General features: G+C 38.5%; 1 protein-coding gene across 2 annotated transcripts in view; it reads left to right on the top strand.

Annotated features, from left to right (window-relative positions):
* The first annotated feature begins 20,308 nt into the window (after positions 1–20,308).
* LOC131229605 (MADS-box transcription factor 23-like) overlaps positions 20,309–25,130 on the top strand; it is a 38,012-nt gene continuing 33,190 nt past the window's right edge. For both annotated transcript variants that reach the window (XM_058225600.1, XM_058225601.1), the window contains exon 1: positions 20,309–20,666. In XM_058225600.1, the coding sequence (XP_058081583.1) occupies positions 20,485–20,666 (182 nt within the window). In that variant the 5' untranslated portion in view covers positions 20,309–20,484. The remainder of the gene's footprint in view (positions 20,667–25,130) is intronic.

Here is a 25,130-nt window from a genome sequence, read left to right as displayed (position 1 = left end):
TAAATGGCAATTTAGAGGAATTGTAAACTAAACAATTGATTACCTAATGGTCTTATAGGAACCGTTTATCATTTAAGTGATAATGCTAGGAATTGTTTCGCTCAGGCTGTGTTTGGATGTTCTATCAAATGGAAATGTAATTATTAATATAATGAAATGGAAGTTAATCAAATTGCAGTTTACTTCCTTCAACTTCATATTTGACTGCCTGGGCTTGCAATTAGGTTACTTTCAAGTTGGACATGAAGAGTATTGCTTGGACATGAAAAGTAATTGCAATTTAAGCGCTTCTTCCTCATTGTGAATTCTAGGACACTGGATTATTGTTATTTCTCCTTGACTAGATTAAATGTTCGCAATTCAATTCATTTGAGCATCCAAACGCAGACTAAACAAACATTGGATATCGCAGAAGTAAAATCTAAAGTATATGTATACAGTTGCCCATAAACTAAGGTCCTTCAAATGGACAGTCCAGATTCTCCACCCAAGCAGCCAAGTGGGCCCATCATGGATTGGCCAAGCAATGGACAATGTTGGAACGATGGATTAGAAGAGGATTCAAATGATAAAAAGAGAATGATTTCCATCTGGCAATACATATCTGTCCAGCCATGATCTTGACAGTCCAAGTCCAATAATTGCGCGCAGACCGGTTGATCCTAACCGTCCAATTGACAGACCTTTTTCCACCAAATGTTGACCATTTTCTGTCTTTACTTTATCTTCGGCCACAGATCGAGGTTAGATCGCCCGATCGGCGCAATTTGTCGGCCGTGACGGGTCCAAATGGGCTGTGGACAGCCTGGAATGAATGTACAGGGTGGCCACATTTCGATGGGAGAACATATTGTCAAATAGAAAAATCCCTCAAAGGAGGAAAACAAAAAAAGTGATAATGCACACTTATGGGAGAGAGAAGACCTTCCAAGCAATAAGACTACAAGTCTCTCGATCTTCATTATCACGTCTGTATGATGCATGTGCCCCAGCTAATGAAGGTTTTAACAAAGACCCAAGCAAGATTTGGTCATTAGAAAATGGGAAAATGCATGTTCCGTGCACATCCGGAGCAGGCACCCTTGAAACATGCTCCTCTCCTCCCTTCGAAGAACCAACAAATCTCATTTGCTTTGGTTGGAGATGTTAGAAAAAGATATTCAAACTTGGTACGTCACTACTTGCACTCATTCACCATACGTCACCCCATGGGGCAAGATCCCACTTCGGTGGATCCCAGACTGTGGGGCCCACAGAGATGTACGTGCCTTACATCCATGCTGTCCATCCATTTTGAAAGCTCATTTTATGGCATGACCCCAAAAGCAAACCCGATCCATACCTCAGGTGGACCACACCATAGGAAACAGTAACGATTGAATACTCACCATAAAAAACTTCTTAGGGTCCACCGGAATGTTTATTTTCCATACGAATTGTTGATAAACGGATAACACAAATATCATCTTGATCCAAAACTTTTGTGGCTCATGAGAAGTTTCTAATGGTCATTCTCCACTGTTTCCTGTGGTGTGGACCACTTGAGATTTGGATCTGCTTTATTTCTTGATATCATACACTAAAATGATCTTTCAAGACGATGGACGGCATGGATGTAAGGCACATACATCAAGTTGGGCCCCACAGTCAGGGATCCACTGACCTCGGTAGATCCGGGAACCCACCTGAAAGATGGTCAGATGACCATAGCCGTCAATCTTCATAAGCCTCATGCTGAACAGATCATATTGCTCATCCACTTTCATAATTAAATGTACACATCATTAAAAAGAAAATTTTCAACGGTCCACATCCAACTCAACAGATTGATATCCGGGATGTCTTTTCGGTCGTGATTACTGGACCATGGTTCATCCACAACCGTGTCCGAAAGATGAATCGTTCCACCCATCTGACCATCTCTGCATGTAGGCTAGCTCTACGAGCAATGCGTGCTGATGAACCTCAATCGCAACTCACCCCACACGAATTCAAAGGAGTTCGCTGGGGCCTATATCTGTTAGGGTTTTCAAGGGGAAATGACTCAATAAAGGAACCTCTACATGGTTAGGATTATAAACTAATCCCAAAATTAATAGGAGATTACCTTTTTTCTTGGTTTATGTAAATACATGATTTGCAGATGATTGACACTTGTCCAAGCTCCAAGTTGGAGGTATCAAGGTTACGTTTTTTTAATCCAAGCCATTGATTTTTGGGCCACAAGCTGATCTGCAGATAAGAAAGCATCTCATTGGTAGACGGAATCACCGTCACATGGGTTCGACCAATCAGGAAAGGGGCTTGCGAGCTCAGTCATTAACTCCAATGGAAAAAGAGATATATTGTCTAGGACAGTTCCCAAACACTATATAAATCAGGAGATTAATATAATTAATCAAGGTGTAATACCCCATATAGATGTTGATGTTTAGAGGGTTTTTGCTAATTCCAAACGCGTGTGAGAGCAATGCACATCCACATGTTGGCACATGTGCCAATTTGGCATACGTGCATGAAATCAGATCTTTCCATCAAGTGGGCTACATGGTTTTGAACTTCTGGCCTAGAAATCAGGCCATTTTACACCTTAAGACAAAACAAATGAAGGAATAGAAAAAACTGTTTTAACCATAGGTTTACTTTGCACATTGGCCCAATTGAGGAGAGAAGTGGCATTGCCTAGTTTTTTTTTTTTTTTTAGTAACAAGATCTAAGCATTGTTTTCAACCAGATGGAAAGTTCAGACTCCCACATGTATTCCAGATCAGCACGTGTGGCTATGTTTGGATGGCCGGGCTTCACTCGTGTGTGGAATTAGCAAACGCCTGATGTTTATGTTTAGTAATATGAGCATGCTAAGTATGTTTATATAAATAAATATTTCTTTTGTTCCTGGCTCACACGCTTGTGGCCCATGGGCTAATCTCTATAAAGGTTCGTACAACGGATGCCCTCGATTGGCGGATGAAGACCTGTGTCCTTCACGTGCATGCTGATCAGTTGAGTGTTGACACGTGCATTATGATTCCCACGCGAATTAAGTTTCAGGATCAAGTTTCTAAGAAGTTGAACATTTTTGTGATTTGATTATAATAAATATATTCCTATAAAAGCTATTTTGTGTTTTCTTTTTTCTTTTCTCCGGACGAAAAGGGCCCAAGAAAAGTGCATTTATTGTTATTATTATTAATTTTTAAAATTGTCTGAAAAGCAAAGCATTAGAGTTGAAGAACTGTCCTATCTTGATCAGATGTAGAATGTGGGCAGCAATGCCTCTCAGCTAGGTGGGGCCCACTCTTGGTTATCTTCCTTACTCACATTTAAGTTAGAGAAATGATGCATTGCTTTCATAACACTATTAAGTTATAATGCTTCTTGTTGTATCGAAACACCTACGCAGGGATGAACATGATGAGGATAACTACTCCGAATCCACGGAGCTTCTCTGGACTCCTCACAGAGACTTCTCGAATCCATGAGGAAAGAAAACAGAAAATAGAAATAAATTCTAATAAATTCGAAATTGATTAATTGATCATTGATAATTGTCTGATGTGTCTCCTTACACCATTAATATAGAAAAAAATAAACTAAAATTCATAATTACCAAAAATAGCAAAATTCTAACTCTAATAAAAATCCTAATTCTAATAAAACTCTTCTAAGGCCAAATTTCTAAAAATAAAAATTGCAAATAAACTTTCTCTAGAAGAGTCCTAGTATAACTAAAAGTTATTTCTAACAGGAAAGAAAATCTAAAACTCTAAAAATATTTAAAAAATTGAAATTACTAAAAATACTAAATTTTTTCTAAAAATTCGTTTTTGAGCTGAAAGCGCACGTTTTCTAACGAAACGAACAGATGCGACCCATTTTCAGTTCACCTCGGATGGCTCGTTTCAGTAAAGATTGATAGGTTGTACGCCCCATAACGATACCCGGATCAAAAGTTATGGTTGATTCATGGTCCATCTTCGTTTGACTCAACCATGTTGGGAACGTATCTGTGACACGTTCTACATCAGACCCCTCCACTTGAAAAAAATTCATCCTCGAGTTATGCAAGAGACTTGGCACATGAGTCTGAGATAACTTCTGACGCCGATGTTCATCAGCCCCTTTTTTGTACTTGGCATTAAGCTCTTGAGCTGACACAATATATGTACTCATGTTTTCCTTGATTTGACTAATATTGATTAGTTCCTTCATATCTGCCTTCAAGATCTTATATTTTTTCTGATAATGTGGGCAATTAGGCGGACTTGCCCCTGAGACGAGATCAACGTGATTTTGTATATCTCGTATGAGAGGCAATTTATCTGGGGGTTCATCGAGCACAATCTCTTTGAACTCCTGAAAAATTGGCTTCAAATCTTCTAGGATATTCACAGGCTCTATATATTCTTTCTTTTCAACTAATGGATATATATGTCTTATTTCCTCAGATTGTTTGACAAAAGCCTATTTAGTTTTGAGAGACTTTTCCTCAACTTTAAAAGTCTTGGGTTGGTTCTCCCTTCCCATAGGGCTGAGGATAATCTTTTTACCATCTTTAATAAAGATAAATAGGTTATCCCGATCCCTATGTGTAGCATTAATATTATTTTACTAGGATTGACCAAGTAACATGTGGCAAGCTTCCATGTCGACCACGTCATACATTACTTCATCCTTATAATATTTACCAATGGAAAAAGATATACGACATCGTTCAGTTACCTCTGTTTTGTTGACCTCCTTGATTCATATAATCATGTATGGAGATGGGTGTCTTTCTGTTTTCAGTTGTAGCTTTTTCACTATTATTTTCGACACGAAATTCTCATCGCTCCTGATATCGATGATCACATTATAGACTTTTTTGTATGTAGTGCACTTTTTTCGAAAGATGTTGTCTCGTTGTAATTCTATTTCTACCTTTGGCATGTATAACAACTTCCTCGTAATCGAAGTGGCGGCCTGTGATTTACCATCATCTAATGGTGCTTTGTAGAAATTGGGGTTGTGTCATACAGCGGCCACAGGCGGTTGAGCATCACTTTGAGCTTGTGGTGGAATCAGTGCATTTGCAATACGGTTGAGGGTTGCCTGCATCCCTTGCATGGTCAACTGACTCTCCCGGTGGAAAGCTTCCATTCTTTCCAAAAGATAACGAATCTCTGGATCACCATCCACAGGATTTTGATTCATACCTTCGTTGTTTGCCATCGGCCTGAGGAGAATCTTCGCTTTGATACCAATTGATGCAGGGATGAACATGATGAGGATAACTACTCCGAATCCACGGAGCTTCTCTGGACTCCTCACAGAGACTTCTCGAATTCACGAGGAAAGAAAGTAGAAAATAGAAATAAATTCTAATAAATTTAAAATTGATTAATTGATCATTGATAAGCTTTGATACCAATTGACACAGGGATGAACATGATGAGGATAACTACTTCGAATCCACGGAGCTTCTCTGGACTCCTCACAGAGACTTCTCGAATTCACGAGGAAAGAAAGTAGAAAATAGAAAGAAATTCTAATAAATTCAAAATTGATTAATTGATCATTGATACTTGTCTAATATGTCTCCTTACACCACTAATATAGAAAAAAATAAACTAAAATTCGTAATTACCAAAAATAGCAAAATTTTAACTCTAATAAAAATTTTAATTTTAATAAAACTCTTCTAAGGCCTAATTTCTAAAAATAAAAATTGCAAATAAACTTTCTCTATAAGAGTCCTAGTATAACTAAAAGTTATTTATAAAAGGAAAGAAAATCTAAAACTCTAAAAATATTTAAAAAAATCTGAATTACTAAAAATAGTAAAATTTTTCTAAAAATTCATTTTTGAGCTGCAAGCGCACGTTTTCTGACAAAACAGACAGATGTGACCCACCTTGTGGGTCGGTTCACCTCGGATGGCCCGTTTCAGTAAAGATTGATAGGTTGTATGCCCTTAACGATACCCGGATCAAAAGTTATGGTCAATTTACGGTCCATCTTCGTTTGGCTCAACCATGCTGGGAACGTATCTGTGACACGTTCTACATCAGACACTTGGATGGTTCGATCAATTAATCTAGATTGATCATGGAATTGATCACACGTTTCATGGGCTACCATGAAAACTTCACACAGATTAGATGATTCTAGGCATCTTATGGTAAGCCTACACACACCTACATATATGGGAAAAAGTTCATGAGCTTGACCTCATGGGGATTTCTCATGAGGTTGAGCTACACACACACACACACACACACACACACACACACACAGTCGTGCTCACTAGTGCACCTTTGCACGCGTGTCATGAGTGTCTAATCTGAACGGTCCATGTGATGCGGAATCCCATGAAACCTCACGGGACAAGTTTTCACCTTGATCTAAATTTCTGGTGGGCCATAGCAAAGAGAAATGAAAATCAAGGGAGGAAACTATTTTCATTTTTCATGGCCCCCCAAAGTTTTGGATCAAAGTAAAACTTGGGCCCAGGGGGTTTCATGAGGTGCTTCTTCACATGGACGGTTCAGATTTTGGATCCACATAACTTATGTTGGGTTCTAAAAAAAGTTCACACCAGTTCCGTGCGAACTAGTGCACAGGTGAGCATTTCCCTACATATCTATATGTGTGTGTAGAGAGAGAGAGTCGTGCTCACCTACGCGCGTGCGCACCTTTGTACACATGTCAGGGGCGTCTAATTCGTATGGTCCATCTGATGCGGAATCCCATGAAACCCCATGAGACGAATTTTTACCCAGATTTAAAATTCTAGTAGGCCATAGCAAAGAGAAATGCAAATCAAGAAAGGAAACTGTTTTAATTTTTCATGGCCCACCAAAGTTTTGGATCGAAGTAAAAAAAAATTTGCCTAAGGGGTTTCATGAGGTGCTGATTCACATGGACTGTTCGGATTTTGGAGTCACATAACGTATGATGTGTTCTCAAAAAAGTTAGCATGAATTTCGTGGGAATTGGTATGCAGCTGAGCGTTATATATATACACACACAGGTCCGAAGTAAAAGGCGTCAGCAGTCTCTTAGTACCCTATATGAATTGCTCATGGTTTCAAAGAATCGCCACTATCAGGCAATCCAGCCATCGCATCCAAAGGGGCATGAGCTTATAAACTGGTTGTTATGTATTAAAAGTAGTTCCGGTAAAAGGCTTCAGCTATCCATTTGTTACACTCTGTATGGATTGTTGATGGTTTCAAAGAATCAGTACCCACCAAGCAATCCTAGTCATCGCATCCATGGCATATAAAATGGATGGATATAAAAGAAGGCTAAACTAGTACCGATGGAATCAAAATGAAGAGTGAATTTTACATTGATTAGTTGAACCGTTCAAACCTCCTGATAGAACCAGGATCATATCTCTTTAACTTATTCACTTTTATCTTTCTTTATTTATTATAATGTGCATATTACGATTCTCCATTACAGTAACTTTAATGCCATATATGGCCCGTGATTCATGGATGGAATATGTGTCAGAGATCTGTTAGCCTTCTAGTCAGGTAGGTTGAACTTGTATGACAAAAAATGGGGTAGTTAAAAAACAAATCTAACGGTAAAATTCAACATCTATGTGGGGCTCATGCCCATTATAAGTGAACAAACTAATAGTTTGTGTATGGTATGTTCAAACTATACCCTGATGAATGGCATGGATCTTTGACACGTGTGCATGATATTGTGTCGTACGTCACATGAGGGGCCACTCACTTAATAAAGACCCCAGGAAGTTTTATTTGAAAGGGATGAGGATAAGTACTGGACCCTGAGTAATATGAAATAATCCTAGAAAACCCAAGATGCCATGACCTGCATTTCAATACTTTCCCTACCTTGTTGACCTAATTCGATTGGTAGAACATAAGGTAATAGCTCTACCAAACTATACTTTATATAACTAATTAGTATAGAATAAAATTACAAAAGGAATCCCAAACCAGAAACCGATGTAATCTACCTTACTAAAAAAATATTACTTGTGTCACATCTAAGTTTATATTTCTCACAAATGTAGTTGGTGTGATCATTTTAGTGAAACTTCAGGTGTTGATGTAATCATGATTATACAAATATAACAAGAAAATTGTTTCAAGCTAATCCCCTATTATTCAATATAATTAGAGAACAATAATAATATATTATCATATATGATAAATGATCAAATCCGTGATTATTTTTTCAAAGAATTATTCTAACTTGCACCGGGGGGTACATGATAGTGTCGGCACCAAAATGAAATTTGGGCTGCTTACGTATGATTGGAATCTGAGCGTGACGGACAAAAATTGTGTCATGGACCTACTCGTAGTCGCTTTCCTTGGTGACCCTTTCAGCATGTTAAGGAGCTGAGCAGCTGCTTCTTGCCGAGTATAATGATACTCAGGTATGTGATAGTGTGCCACCATCACAAGTATTTATCCCTCAGGTTTATTTGGTTCAATCTCATATTCATAGTCAATCATGTGGGGCCAACCTTTGATGTGAATTGTTCATTTGAGCGGGCCCTACCTTTGGCGTGGGTCATCCATCATTCAGGGCCCACCTTGGATGTGAGCCATTCATCATTATAAGGGCATATGCACCATCCACCTTTGATGTTGGTCATCCATCATGTGAAGCCCATCATCAATGCTATTGTCTATCACATGAGGTTCACCTTCAATATCTAGTGCCCATCCTGTGGACCATCCATCATGCAGGCCCCACCTCTAATGTGGGTCATCCATCATGCAAGGCTCAACTTTGATGTGGGCCACTTATTATTAGAGCCGACCTTTCATGTAGATCATCCATCATGTGGGGCCAACCTTTGATGTGGGTTGTCCGTCATGTGGGCCCCACTTTCAATGTGGGTCATCCATCATGTGGGGATCACTTTGGATGTAGGCCATTCATCACTACGGGACAACCTTCAATGTGGACCGCCCATCATTTGGGGCCTGCCTCAATGTTGGCCATCCATCATGTGGGACTTTACTTCAATGTCCACTACTCATCATGTGGAGCCCACCTTCGAAGTCGGTTTTCCATTATACCAGCCAACCTTTAATGTGGATAATCCATTATGTGGGTCCACATTAATATCGGGTCATCCACATGTGGGCCCCATCATGTGGGCCTCACCTTTGATGTGGACTATCCATCATGTGGGCCCCACCTTTGGTAAGGACCGTGGGAGAGAGACCCCTTTGACATGGACTTTACTAAAAGAGAAAAGTAGAAAAGTATTACGTAAAAATTTTAAAAAAAAAAAACTTATTAAAATAAGTAGCTTTAAGTATTAAGTTATTTTTTAAAAAAAAATTAATATGATATTTTGTTGCATAAAAAAGCTATACATAAAGCCAAAAAACAGAAGGAAATAAAAATCAATAAGAAAAACAAAAATTAAAACAAAAATAGAAAACCTAGAAAGCTACATAGAAAAACAGAAACCAACTCCATGATAGAATACACACACACACACACACACATAATGATACTTACTAAACAAACTTAAGTGAAAAAGGTAATTTAATGACTTAAGAAGAGTTAAAAAGTAACTTAATTGGGGGAGCAAGTTCCAAAGTCAGCGGATGTTTGGAGAAGCCAGAGATTTGCCTCCCATTATTAGAGGGCATATGTTTCTTAATAAGGTGGCATTGGGTAGCCTTCGCTAGGTGAGAGTTGTACTTGGGGGTCTTGAGAGGTGAGGTTGTTTGCTCTTTTTGTTAGGACAACCTTACCTGAATTGAGGTGAGGTTGTTCGCTCTTTTGGTTCGTTTTCTCTGTAGGCTATGGAGTGGGGTCGAATGTGAACGCGGAACTGAGAGATATTTTGGATGGCATGGACCTGTGTATAGGCAGAAGCTTCCAAAATGTGATTGTGGAATCAGACTCAAAACTAGTGATCAATTTCCTTACTAGCTCCGCAAACCTCGGGTGGAAATGGGGGTACTAGATCCAGAGGATCAATTGCATTAGGTAGCTCGGTAATTTTCGATTCTTACACATATATAGAGAAGATAATGCTGTGGCAGACCAGATGACGAGAATAGGGAGTGCAGAGCAAGGTAGAAAATTGTTTCTTCAGCAGACTACCCTCCCGGTCAAGGTTAGAGGTCTTTTATTCTTAGACAAAGTGGGTCTCGGCTCTATTCGGGAAGGAACTAGAGCTGAGAGGGACCATGGCTAAGCTTATTTTGATTTTTTTTTTTTTTCCTCTTGTGGAGTGGACTGCTGGAAATTCCTTTCCAGCCTGTTTAGTGCTATACATAGTTTCCTGCTTTTACGATAGGCGTCCCCTAGGATCTTTTTCTCATGGGGGACCCCCGAATGTAATTGGCCGTTTTGTTTAATGAAAAGCCTTTTTTTCAAAAAAAAAAAAAAAATGTGTACAATGCGCGCTTTAAAAAAAAAGAAAAAAAAAAAAGAAAAAAGAAAGGTGTAATAGAGGAAGGAAAAAAGAGGGCCATCTTGGGTAGGGTATTTGATGAGCTAGTCCAAGGCATTTTTGGTTTCTTCGGACTAGCCTGAATTTTTGTTTCCCTGCTGTATAACTCTTCTTTCTTCAATGAAAACTTGTTTTAAAAAAAAAAAATTAAAATTAAAATTAAAAAGCAACTTATTTAGTGGTATCCAAACAAGCCCTTATATTGTGTATAATGTTAACTAATACCCATTCTAATCAAATTACTTAATGAACCAAAGTTGGTATTAAATCAATACATAACTTAAACACACTTAAGTGGTGCTTAATCCATACTAAGGAAGAGAGCTATTCAAACTAAGTCTCTAATGGCAAGACAATTGTACCGATACACAACAGAATTTTGATTCTTTTGCATGCTACAAATTTCAATGTCCCTCTTATCAAAATTTAGTCTTTTCATGATCTAAAAAAACAAAAGAACCTAATTATAAAACTAACCTTAGAGTTAACTATGGTTTATAAGAACTAAAACCCACTCAACATCCAGTCTGCTGTAGTTGTTGCTTACAAGGAGAAGTCACTTGAGCAACTTCCCTATCTTACTAGTTTTCATGGTTTTTAGCAAACAAGGCAAGTCAAGTGCAATAGTTCATGTCTGAAAATTCATATTATTTCCTGTATAATACGAAAATTCCTCTCTGTCTTAAGGATCAGATGGATTGACAATGGCGAATCGCGGCATTGTAGCCACTCATGAGAGGTTAGTATTTCATAAACCTTTTCAATGAGAAATATAAGGGGTTTTTTATTTTATTTTATTTATTTATTTTTTTATTTTTGTTACATCATTTCTTGCAAATGTAGAAATTTTTATGCATAAATGTAGGGGCAGATATCTAATTCATTGATTTTATAAACATTTCAGGACAGAGAATAACCATTTTTTTTTCAAAATATAAATGTATTTCTCAAGGAAAATTATATTTCTCTTGGCAATGTTTTTGTTTTACTACCAAATGTTATGAAGTTCAGAGCAGGGAACATTCCGTGGAACCTTTTGGGCGTGATTGGGGTGGTCTACGCTGTGATGGGTGCATGACATCTACTTCTACCATCAGATGCGTCAGTCCAAGTTAGGTCGATGGCCCAAAATTCAGTCCATCTGTTATTTAGGTGGGCCACACCAAGGAAAATAGTTGGGAGGGTGTCCACACTGGTTTTGTACAAGTTCTACCGGTTATAACATGTTATGTATGTAAAATCCACTCCGACCATCGGATTCATCACCACATGTTTGGCCCAGGGCCCAAAAATCAGGTGCATCCGTAATTTAGGTGGGCCATACCAACGGAAAAAGTTGGGACGGTTGATGGTTGGTATATAGAGCTTGAGATGATTGTTTCGAACTTCCAACCAACCTGGGACAAGTGAGGAAGGAGATAATGACGTACAAGCAGAAGAACACGAATCCCTCTCCTCCACAGTACACGTGGCAGGATGACTTATCAGTCTGCACGGTCCATCTAATTGTCCCTACATTGGATGGAAAATGGTTAAAAGTACACATTGATTGGAAAATCCCAACCATCTAATCAGTGGCCTTTAAAGGAAAGATTAGGAAACAAATACCATTCATCGATGACATACAGTGAAGAAATCTGATGGATAGGATCACTTTTTAGGCGTGGTTTTAAACAAATAGGCCATCCATGTCAAGGTCCCCTAGATGGACCGTCCGGATTAATCATCATTATTCCAACTGTACCGGAGAGAGATTCCTCTACCATATTTGGTTTGTACCGGCTCTACAGTACATCCACCTATAAGTAAAATGGACCTTCCGCATTTGGATTCGCATGCCATCATCTCACCTTGCCTAATTTGGAAAGCACCCAAAAACCAAAAAAAGGAAAATACTAAGAATGAAGAATAAAGGCTACATATATACATATATATGCACTTTTTTTTTTCTCCACCTTGGGTGGGGCCCTCCTCAATCACCACTTTTTTAGTGACACGTGGCGAGTGAACATTCCTCGGCCGTAGCGGGAGCGGATTAGGTGTTAGGCCGGTAACACCTTAGTGGGTGTTACCTTACCGTTTGGGGCCCACATTAATGAATTTGTTGTATATCAAAGCCGTCTATCCGCTGTTTCAGAACATTTTAGTATGTTATCCTAAAAATAGAATAGGTAGAAATTTCTAGTGGACCACACCACTGGAAATAGTGGCTAATAACCATTAAAAACTTTTTGAAGAATGCAAAAGATTTGGATCAAGCTAATCTTTAAATTTTATCTTCATCCAGGTCTGTTTGACCTTTTCAACGAGTTGGATGAGAAATAAACATTAATAAACATTAATAAACTTCTTACGTTGGGCCGTGGGAAGTTTTAATGGTGGAAGTTCAATCAACACTGTTTCCTGAGGTGTGGCCCACCTAAGATTTTTATTTGATTAATTTTATGGAATACATACTAAAATGAGGTGGAAAAGCTTATGGACGGCTTGGATATACAATACATCATCAAGGTGGGCCCTCAGTTAAGTTTAACACCCACTAATGTGTTATACCCGGGTGACACCTAATCCGCTCCTGGCCGTAGGATACTGGAGTTGGATTCGCTTCCGACCTAATTAACGGACCGAAATAAGCGGGAAATAAAGAAGTATACAAAAAGACAGAACTACCCCTAGGTTTGTTTGCAATGACCAGCATGTCACATGGTATTTACCACCCGCTTTTTTCCTACCCGCAAAGATATCAGAGGTCGTACGTGAGTACATCTGGGCCTTTCATCAGGTGCACCCCAATTTGTTGGCCGGTTGCCTGAAATCCAGGTTGTCATTGCATCGAGTCAGTGTTTCCAGGTTTTCTAGTCCTGAATACCATGCTTCTTAAACCCTGTGACTTGACTCAAAACTCTACTGAGTCAACTCGATTTGAGGAGATTCTGGACTGATGGGGGCTGTTTGGATTGTAAGTCATTTTTCTTGAGTTTTTTTATACTTCAATTAATATATCTTGGTTTCCACAGACAGGTATGTTCAACCAAAAAGTAAAGAAACATCTATAGTTTCCAACATCACGTAGGGCATGTTTGGCCAGGCGAAGGATTAAGAGGGATGGGATGGATTTTAAGGTAATGACGGTGGTGTCAGTGGATTGGTTTAAGATCCATGGGATTGCTATATACTGGGACAAGTTCATTGCGTCTGTTTGGCACACCCGGCATATCCCGGGATTTTACTTTCCAATCCGTCCAACCAAGGGAGGGGATCAATTTTAAGGTAATGATAGTGATGTCAGTGGATTGTTTTAAGATCCATGGGATTGCTTATATCCCGGGACAAGTTCACTGCGTCTGTTTGGCTCGTCATGCATATCCCGGGATATCGCGATCCCATCCCTCCTAATACCGAGGGATCGGTCCGGCCAAACAGGCCCTTAGATAACTGATTTCTAAATCTCTTCCATTAATCTCTTTTTTATTTTTCTTTCTTTTACTTTTATAAAAAAAGTGGAGCACACCATTAATAATTTAGGATGTTGGATACGGATCGTCCATCATGCTTGGCCCAATTTCAAAGTTGGCCATCCATTGTGCATGGCTTGTGTTAGATGTTGGCCATACATCATTAGGGGCCAACCTTTGATGTGGACCATCCATTATGTGGAGCGCACTATCATTGTTAACTATTCATCATGTGAAGCCCACCTTATTTGTCTGCTACCCGTGGACACTCCGCTCATTCTGCCTTTTTTTCAGCCTTGTTATTGGTCTTCGGGTATACAATAGGCATGGTCCGATATCTTTTTGCTGGTACCTGTGCGAATGGTTGTGCAATCCTTCTCATCTTAATAAAATGCTAGTGGTATGAGTCCACCTTTCTTTTTTTGTATAAAAAAGAAGCTCACATTTAATGTGGACCATCCATCATGGGACCCCACCTTCGAAGCAGGCCATCCATCATACAAGGGCTGCCTTGGATGTGGACATTTATCATTAGGGGCCAGCCTTTGATGTGGACCCTACATTATGGGTCCCACCTTAATGTGGGTCATCCATCATGTGGGGGATTTTATGTTGTGCCAACCATCAATGTCCTCACCCATCATGTAGAACCCACTTTGATGTGGACCATCTATCATGTGAGTCCCACATTTAAAGTGGGTCGTCCATTATGCGGGTTGCCTTGGATGTTGATCGTCCATTATGTGGGGCTCACGATCAATTTAATTGTTCATCATGTGGGCCCATTGTTGATGTGGACCATCCATTATGGGCCCACCTTGGATTTGGGCCATCCATCATTTGGGGCCATCTTTGATATGGACTATCCATGAGAGAGAGAGAGAGAGAGAGAGAGAGAGAGAGAGAGAGAGAGAGCTCTATTTGTGGGGGACGTAGTTTGGCCAGCGTCGTTGTTGCTGGTGGTCGATGCTCTGTGGGTCCGACCATAATGTATGTGTTTTATTTACGTGCATGTTCATTCATTTTTTTTCACATCATTTTAGGGTTTGACCCTAAAAAAGAGGCAGATCTAAATCTCAGGGAGACCACACCACAGGAAAAATGTAGTGATTGAATGTGCACCATTAAAAAACCCCCTAGGGCCCACTATAATGTTTATTTGACATCCAATCTATTGATTAGGTCATACAGACCTGGATGGAAGGACAAAACAAATATCAGTTTGATCCAAAACTTATATGGCCCCCAAGAAGTTTTTAATGGTGGGCTTTCAATCAACACTATTTCCTATGGTCCACTTGAGATTTGGATCTACCTCATTTTTGGTGTCATCCCATAAAATAGCGTAGATGAAGCACGTACTGCATTATAGTGGGGCTCACAGAGCATCGACACAGGCTAGTGGAAGGGTCACTAGCCAATCCCTTCCAATCAAGCCCTAGAAAACTTGCTCAAGAACTTAGCCCTGTCTCATCAGACGAATTTAAGTTTCAACAAGAATTGTTGAGTTAGCTTGCTGACCTGGTTGACTTAATTTGAATTGCCATGACGCAGGTCGAGTCGCTCGTTTATCAATAAAAAGGATTAACTCAGTGGCCAGGTGAACCATGTGCATGCCTTTAAACCTGATTTCATGAGGCTTTCTTTTGACTCTTTCTTTCAAGATATCTTAAACTTCTTTGAGCTTTTCATGTATCGTACCATTCACTCAAGTTTTTAGATCTTCTCAGATTTCCTTGTCTTTTTAGGCTTTCTAGGTCTTTTTCAGTTTTATCTATTTTTCTTTATGTTTTATATTTTAATTAAGAGAAATGCTCCCGTAGTGTGAGTCTCTCGGAGCACTATAAGCTATAGTGCTCCTAATTCCATCGGTTCACTTGGATGGAACAATATTGGTAACTGTCAATTAAGTCAAAAATATATTTTATAAGCTACCATGCAAAATAGCTAGCACTGATCAAATGATCCAATCTATCTTTTATTTTGGCTTATTATTATTATAATTATTATTATTATGATGATTATTATTATTATTATTATTATTATTATTATTATTATTTTATTTTTAGCTATCCCTTTAAAAAGCCATAAATGGGATGATTACAATTGCTTAACAAAATTAAATTCTTTCAAAATTAGAAGCATAACGAATCCTTGATAGCCCTAACAGAAAGATCAACTAGTTTATTAGACATGCCTTTTGTAAATTATCTTGTCTGTTAATGGCTTTTCCATGTCTCCCCCGTCTTACAGGTACACACACCCCTTGATCTGATGATCTCAGTGTTGAAACAGAGTCTATCTAAGCCATGAAGGCCATTTATCAAATACTTACTGTTTGTTGAATCGATGTGATGTTTGTATGATAGCTCAAGAAATGAGTGTTGGATTGAACTGTTTAAGTGTCTCCAACCAATCAGTTCAGTCAGGGCCAAAACCATTACATCATGCACTCAAGTCCAGGTCTCCTCTCTCTACAGCATACGCTATCAAACTTGCCGAATGAGTAGGAAGCTTTTTGCATCAAATAGATTTTGGCATTTAAATGGTAGATTTGCATTTATTTTTATTTTTTTTGTATTATGGTTAACTGTCCACCACATAGACATCAACCTTCCTTTTTAACCTTACTCTTTCAAATGTCTTGGTAGAAGTCGATATCACACCTACCCAAATTTAGTAAATTATAGTATAACTTTTTATATATTGAAAGTGGTTACCAAGTTTCAGTCAATGAATGGTAGATTTTCTATCTATTTTTTAAAAGGATGCATATCTTTACCATAGATATGACACTAGTAACTTTGAACCATGTTACCTACACAATCAGTCATTGGAACCATGGCCCACCCAAGCCATGGATTGACTTGATTTTTAAGGTCGTGGCCCATCATGAAATGGTGCATCCAACTGATGGGATAGATGTTCGACACACATCACAATGGGGCCCACATAGCTAAACCTCATGGGAAGTTCCCATGAGGTCGACCTCATAGTACCATTTCCACACACACATATGTATGGGAAAAGGTTATGTTCGGTAGACCTTATGGGAACTTCCCATGAGGTTGAGCTATGTGGGCCCCACTGTGATGCTTGTCGAACATCTACCCCATCAGTTAGATGCACCATTCCATGGTGCGCCTAGGGCTTAAAATTCAAGTCAATCCGTAACTTGTGTGGGCCACACTATATACAAAAGTTAAGAGGGGCTACCCTCCATTAAAACATCCATAATCATTTGTTGGGCCCATTGAGATGTGTTTCACAAATCCAGCTCATCCATTATGTGTGTCCCACTTGGATGAGAGGTCAGACCATGTTTCAGACGCATCCAAATTTCCAGTGGGCCCCACTAAGTGCTTTTATATGTTTTAGGCATGTCTTCACATGATTTTAGATGGTATGGTCCACCTGAGTTCCGTATACAACTGATTTTTGGGATATCCCATAATTTAAAGGGGACCCATCAATTGCATGGTGTTGATGTTCGACATGCATCATGGTGGGGCCCATACAGCTCGACCTCATGGGAAGTTCCCATGAGTTCGAGTGCATAGAACCATTTCCCATTATAGGGGTGTATATCGAGTCAAATCGAGTTGAGCTGGCCTTAGCTCGAATCGGCTCAGCCACTACTTGACCTCAGCTTGAACTCGGCTTGGCTCGGTCCTCGAGCTTGACTGGTCAGCTCGGCTCGATTCGGTCAACAACTCGGGCCACTTCGAGCCGAGTTTGAGCCAAGATCGAGCCAAGTTCGTTATTGTAGTATTTTCACAAACACCTAGATTGCACCTTCAAAATCTCACTGTATTTGAGACAGCAGCAATGGTTTTATAAGTATTTTATCAAACACCTTATTTATCAAACACCTTCTAAGCAACATAAAAATCAAACACCCAGAACCATAGCTCGACTGACAGGCTGAGTGGAGATACCTCATTTCAACAATTGATGTCTTGGTATCGATCCCTAGCTGAGGTGGCTAACATGGAGTGTGTGGACTGCCATGGGTACAAAAAAAAAAGTACAAATGAAAAAAAAGAAGAGATAAAAATAAAAATAAAAACATAAAAATCAAGAAAAAAAAGGTGTTGGTTTCATATACATACCTTTCTTGCCACCAGACACACTTCTTTGAGGCATTTCATCAAACACTTGGTGAGCAACATCAATATTGAAGTAACCAAGTTACCGAAGTAGTTCGATCCGAGTTCAATTCGAGCTGGGTTCGATCCGAGTCGAGTTGAGCTGGGGCCAGCTCAAACTCGGGTGGAACTCATTTTCGAGTTCAAAAAATCAGCTCGATTCGGCTCGAACTCAGCTTCGAACCGAGTCGAATCGAGCTTTTTCAAGTCGAGTCAAACGAGCTAACCGAGCTAACTCGGTGTACACCTCTATTTCCTATATATATATATATATATATCAAAGATTAACCAGTGTTAAATACACACCACTTGTTATCATGAACCCTGTTTCCTTACATGGTGCACGCATGATCGAGATCAGAGCCGTTCATTTTATGGCCCTACCTTGGAGGAGTGTTTCCCACATAATCTCCACCATTCTTTGCACCTCTTTGTCCATTGGTAATCTCCATAAATCCTCCAGCAAACTGGCCTGAAGCCCCACAAATAAACGGTCAAGATCTCATGCTTATTATTTTTATTATTTGTATTCAGCATGTAGGTAGGCTTGATAAACCCACTTAAATACACATGCCTGTCGAAACCTCTTAAAAATGGAGGGGAATGGAGTCGTTAGGAGCACGATGTCGGTGTAAAATGGCACGGCGAGATTTTACTGGTGGGACGGTAAGTTGTCAGAGATGGAACCGGCCCTTTTTAAAAGCTTTTTAGCAGGATCACATGGACAGTTCAGTCAACTGATGTAGACTGTGGATTATGTCCAGCATACACTTGATGGGCCACCACGCATGAATAACATTGATTAAACAATTCTAACCATTAGATTAATCGTCTACAAAATGGACGTTAAATATTGCTTATTCAATTTGAACCATCTATTGGTGTGGTCCTTATGGATCCCTTATATTCAGATCAAGATGGTTTTAAAAAACAGATGGTTACAAAAAAGGAAGTCCAAAATTTGGAAGGATCGGCCATCAAATTGGTGTGTATTTTGCACGGCACTTCATAAGGTATGATATGGGCCTAATGGACGGCATAGATCAATTGATTGAATATCTCACGTTACCCTACATGGCCAGGAAGAGCAATATAACGTTTATAGCTCTGGGAGCACCAGAGCATGTTTTCTCAGAATTCGGTGCTTTAACTTGATACAGGAAAGTAATTTGATACTCTGGCAGAGATGCTCCTTGATACACAGGCACTCAGAATATGTTGGCTAAAATTAAGCCGAATAAATTTCATAACCCATTTTCTGTAATTCACATTTCAATAATCAGATTATTTGAAAATATTTTATCCAGTGATTTGTGGACACATGTTTATTGAAACAGAACCATTGGATTTTTTAAATTTTTAACGTTTAACTAATTAAACCTATTAATCCGATACTCAATAATAAACTAAGTGTAATTTCTCGATCATGGTACATCCAAAATAGCATAGATAATTTGGTCGGTCAATTTTGAATAATCTGTTTTTCACTTATGTAATTTCTAAGTGCCTGCGTATCATCGATAACACTTTGCAGAGTATTAAATATTTTATCTTACCGCTGAAGGACACATTAGCCATTTGGGTAAAAGGCAAGGGCAGTCCATCTTTCCCGCTGTGAAAGGTGAAACACCCGATGGAAGTCGTACGAGCAACGAATTCGAAAAGACACGTGTCGGAGATCTATACGGCAGAAGACCTCATCAAAATACTCAAATTTAAAACTCTGCACCGTCCAATTAGGTCTCGAACCCTGTCGCCTCTTTCATACACCCATTTCTCTACAAATATGTGCACTCGCTTCATGTATCTAAAATAAGAACACATGTGTGAGATCTGATCCACTCATCAGACAATCCCCAGTACGTAGACATCATATCTCGGAAATAACCCAGAAGTTATTGATATGTAAGCCACACCTGAGAAGAATAAACGACGGTTAATATAAATTGACATGATGTTCAAGTTCTATCTATCAACATAACTGACTGTGAAAACTGATTGGGTTGGTTTCTAGTATGTGGAATATTCAGAATACAGGCTGTCTGATGAACTGCTCTGATCTCTTACAGATGTTCACTATATCCACGTGTGATGCGAGTGCACTTAAACTCCACTCTCAAAACCCAAACCCCAAAACCACCTTTTGTAACACGAAACCACTTCGGTTTCACAGACACCCATTTCCTTCATAAAACGAACGAATAGAAATTTCAAGTGGAAACTCTCTCTCTCTCTCTCTCTCAGCCACCAAATCTCAGGTTTGTTGAATTCTACTTTCTTTTCTCTGATCCAATCTCCCCGTTTTGGATTCTCCTTTCTTGGAATTATCGATCTTTCTTCGCCTCTCTTTCTTGAAGAAATTCTCTTCGCTGCCTTTCTTAGATCTAAAACCTCCAAATTCTCAAAACAAGGAAGAAAACAGATTGAGATGGGGAGAGGAAAGATTGTGATCCGTCGCATCGACAATTCGACAAGTAGGCAAGTGACCTTCTCGAAGCGGCGTACTGGATTGCTGAAGAAAGCCAAGGAGCTGGCGATCTTGTGCGACGCCGAAGTCGGCCTCATGATCTTTTCCAGCACCGGCAAGCTTTACGATTTCGCAAGCTCCAGGTCAGTTCCAAATTCCCATTTCTCCATTCCCATCTTTCAATACTTGGATTGAATTTTCATTTATTTCTTCATAATTACTGCCAGTTTCATTCGAAGATATCAAGGGAAATCTTTTTATTATTAGACATGATATATTGAGTTTGCTTATCTACTGTTTGTAGAAATCCCAATACTGATATATGCTGCTGCATAACAAGTGCCTGAGATTTGGCCAACTTGCACTAGGGTTTCTACCAACGCGTCCAAAAAAGAAAGAAAAAATATATATTAATAAATAGTAGAAGAGAATGATTAAGGGTATTATTATGTTAACCACTAGGATTAGAAAGTGGTCTAGTTAATTAGTGGTCTAAAGAGGGATATAAAGATAGGAGAGACTACGAGGAGACGACGCCTGGCAATTTGGAAATTCTTGCTTGCTTCTTCACCGTTTACATATCTTCCTTATTCACACCCAAAAGATCATAGTAGCTGTCAGGATAGTGTGCGCATGAGCCAGAGATACGGCTGTATATACTTGATTAGATGGATTCTTTGGATAGGTAGACTATCTGTTTGCGCGTACTCTACATGTATTCCCCTTGTATATATTCCAACTGTTCTCAATCAGCAGTGTTTTTTTTTTTTTTTTTTGGTTATTCTCAATCAGCATCTCTTTATTACTATTATTATTATTCTCAATTAGCAGCTCATAAGTGTGTAAAATGCCTACCAGTAACTAACTCCAATGTCATCATGGGTTTTGAATCCAATCTTTCTAATAAGGAACTGAAAGAAAAAGATATCTATTTTCATTCAAACACATGTTTTTTTTTTTTGGTATTTATTTAATAATCGTAATTTTTTGTGGTTGGGTTTAATGATATGACTATAGGAGTTATGTTTTTTGCTTCTTTTAGTATTTGTTCAAGAATGGTTTATTCTTTCCTTTTATTTTCATGCTTTTTTTTTTTCCTGTGAGATTTTGTAATCGGTTGAGCCTCTCACTGTAGTGGTTAGATCAATGTTACCCAAAACATGAAGCTCCCCATGGTTCCGTTCTGATTGAGCATTCTAGATTATGGGTCATTTGCAATCCTAGTCAATATTTTTAGCCACCCACAATTGTGGCTCTTTATTCTTATCTTGTTAAGTTAATGCATATATATGTCTATAGTGTAGAGATTTATACTTTTATTTATTTGGTTATAGTACGTATAACACTAAGCATGTAAGGTAATGATAACATTTCATCTATAAATTGCAATACCGGCCGGTTCATGTATAAAACTACATTGCATTTCTAGTGTATGCATCGAAGTTACACACATGAACCTGCTCCTAGCATACCATGTATGGGAGGAAAGTAGCATATTGCGTACCCATTCCAATACCATGTACCAAAGCAACCAACAATCCAGGTACAGCGGACGGCCTTGCTCAAATGGGAAGTGTGTCCCAATCACAGTTATTTTTCTCCTGTTCTGCTAATCTTCCTTGGCATGTGCGGGGCGTCCTTTTCCTTGACAAGGTGGGGCTTGGAGTGATTAGAGAGAGGAATATTTAATTTGTGCCCACTCCCCAGTTTTCTATTTTTTGTATTTTTTTGCCTTTTTTTGGCCTTTACAATAGGTCTTCCTTTGGTCCTTTTTTTTTCGGAGGAAGACCCGAAATGTTGTAATTTTTGTCCAGAATGAATATTTCTCATATATATATATATAAAAAAAATAAATAAATAAAAATAAAAATAAAAACCCAACAATCCAAGTAACCTCGAGTTAGATGATTAGGGTTTCAGTGTTTTGTTCATGCACTCCTTATGTTCCAAGAAAATTGATAACATTCCTTTTGATTAGTCATATAAGTTATTAATGTTGTCTTTTTGAGCAAAAATCAAATGATTGTCTATTCCTAAAAATTAGATTAGTTTAGACCTTTGATCTCCTGACATCTTTTATTTTTATTTTATTTTATTATTATTATTTTTTGAAATCTTAGGAGATAATTCAGGATCCAAACTAATCTAATCTAAGGATCTAATGTAATATTTCCTAACACAATGCAGGTCATTGGATAGGAGTCCATTGTGTATTACACATGACCTAAAATATGATTGAATAAATAATGGACATTAAATTAAGGGCATGAAGAAAAAGGATGGTAAGAGTTTTTATTTTTATTTTATTTTTTTATTTTAAAGAGAGAGAATGGTAAGAGTATGAAATGATTTTATTGCGGATTATGCAGGCCCTTCTTTGAATGTTATGATCATTCTAATCAGAATGATATTAGGTTCATTTAAGGGTCTCCATGCATGGCTCAGTGGTAGATACTCTACGTAATATAAGAGTATTTTCACACCGGGCTCGAGTGGGGTAGCCTGTGGGAAGCAGGGGCACATTCAGGATGGGCGGCCCGTGTGAGGTGGAACTCGTGTAAAATGAGGCCCACGAGGTAAGTTCAAATGAGGTTCTAACCCATGGGATGTGAGGCATGGATTATGAGATAAATATTGGATTAATTTACCCTTTATCAATTCGAGTCTTTAAAGCAAGTGGTTAATTGTCTTATGTTAAAGCGGTATCAGAGCGGGAGGTCTTATGTCTAAGACTCCTTACTGGGGATGATTAATGCAAGGGCATTTTCACTCCAGACTCAAGTGGGGTACCCTGTATGATGCAGGGGCACACTTGGGCATTTGAAGGCTCCAATTCAGTAGTTGAGATCTTAATTGTCAAACTATAGACCGCTCAAGTTGGGCTACTGGCTTTTGACTGTTTGAATCTCTGATCATGTGCTAGACATGTACAGATGAGATTGCTGATCAAATATGCCATGCTTCTCCCTGTTCGTATTTGTATAAACAAGGATTATCTTTCCATAAAAAGAAACGTGACATCTTTGAAGTTGTTTGCTGACCCTTTAAATTTCTTTAATGGGCAACTCCTAAACGTGGATTAGTTATTTTAATTACACCAGCCGTATTGTTTGAATCCTTTTCTCGACGTAGAAAGACATCCCACTATCATCTTGTCTTTATACCCCCATGATATTGACAGCAATTCCGGCAGAGGATATGCACAATGTACTCGGGTCTTATCTTTTTGTACAAGTGGGGATCATGTTTCATTGATCAGACCGTTGGCCTGTTGGGCCACTGTAGATGAACCATGTTTCAATGGTCCCTTCAACAGTCCAAACCTTTCAACTCATGGCCTAATAGCTAATCTAGAAGGGAAATACATCAATGCTCGACTTTCAACTGATAGGAAAGACAAAAGATTGGTGCCTAGGATCTTAAGATCGGGGAGAGTTTAGGTCCATAGTCCATCCATCTTGGCTATGGACGACTGAGACATGGGCCCCACTTGTGGAAACTGAAAAAACTGAACACCCCCAGAATTATGTGCAGTTATGCAGTTTATTAGCTGTCACATCACGAACTTGGACAGATTATCAATTTCACGTGGAAGCATGTGAAATGTTTGCATGCAGTATTAAAGGCATTTTGTGATTTTCCGTGGGCAATAGGATCTTCTTGAAATCGACAGAGGACCTGAGAACCAGCATAGGAAGGCTCCTACATTAAATAGTCGTATATTCAAATGTAGGAAGGTACCGCATATTCAAGTTTCATGCTTGTTTTCCTATCTCTCCATTTTGAATCGATGGAAATCAAAACATAGATATGAAAAATTAAAAATCGAGTTAAAGAATAAAAAAGCTGGGCAAAAAGAATTTATATTAGTTTCTCTTAGCACACGTGATTTTCTTTGAAATGTTAAAAAATTAACAATCAAAAGTGTAAATTGTTTCTCTTACCCTGGAAGTATAGATTTAACAGTTTTCTTAAGGAAATGGAAATCACCGTGTTTCTTATGGAATATGGAAATTGATTCCTCTGATAAGTTTGTTTTCACGGGCCATCTGAAAATGTCAAATATGTGGAAATCAATTTTATTTTCACAATTTTCCAAGCCTATTTGGTTTTTTTTATTATGATGGTAATTAGTTAAAAATAAATAGTAATTATTTACCCCTGTAATTGTTTAGCGACATCACTTACATTTGACCATATTATACTATTGTTTGTTTAACAGGACCATCTTGTAAAAATAAGCCTTTTGGTATGAAAAAATGTAATAATTACAAAAATAATAATAAAAAAAAAAATTACAAGCTTACTTTATATATGTATTTGACTCTCTTTTTTGTGCAATAATTTTATCGGAACCAAACACTCTAAAAAGATAATAATAACTCATTTACTTTGAATTACATGAAAACTAAATACACCCCAGTTCAAATATGTCATGGTTTTCCAAACAAATATTTTGGAAAGTAATTAGCTTTCTTTTTTCCCCAAATATTTTTTTCAATTGAAACTATTAATGAATCCTTAGGACTGAGAAGAGTTCCTGCTAAATACCCCCATGAGCATCAATATTTACAAAATAGGAAAGTTCTATTACTTTCTTGGGTCCT

This window comes from Magnolia sinica, chromosome 16 (genome assembly GCF_029962835.1).
Source record: "Magnolia sinica isolate HGM2019 chromosome 16, MsV1, whole genome shotgun sequence".
Taxonomy (NCBI): domain Eukaryota; kingdom Viridiplantae; phylum Streptophyta; class Magnoliopsida; order Magnoliales; family Magnoliaceae; genus Magnolia; species Magnolia sinica.
Note: the sequence above shows the minus strand (reverse complement) of the source record. Positions and strands in the feature narration are given on the sequence as shown.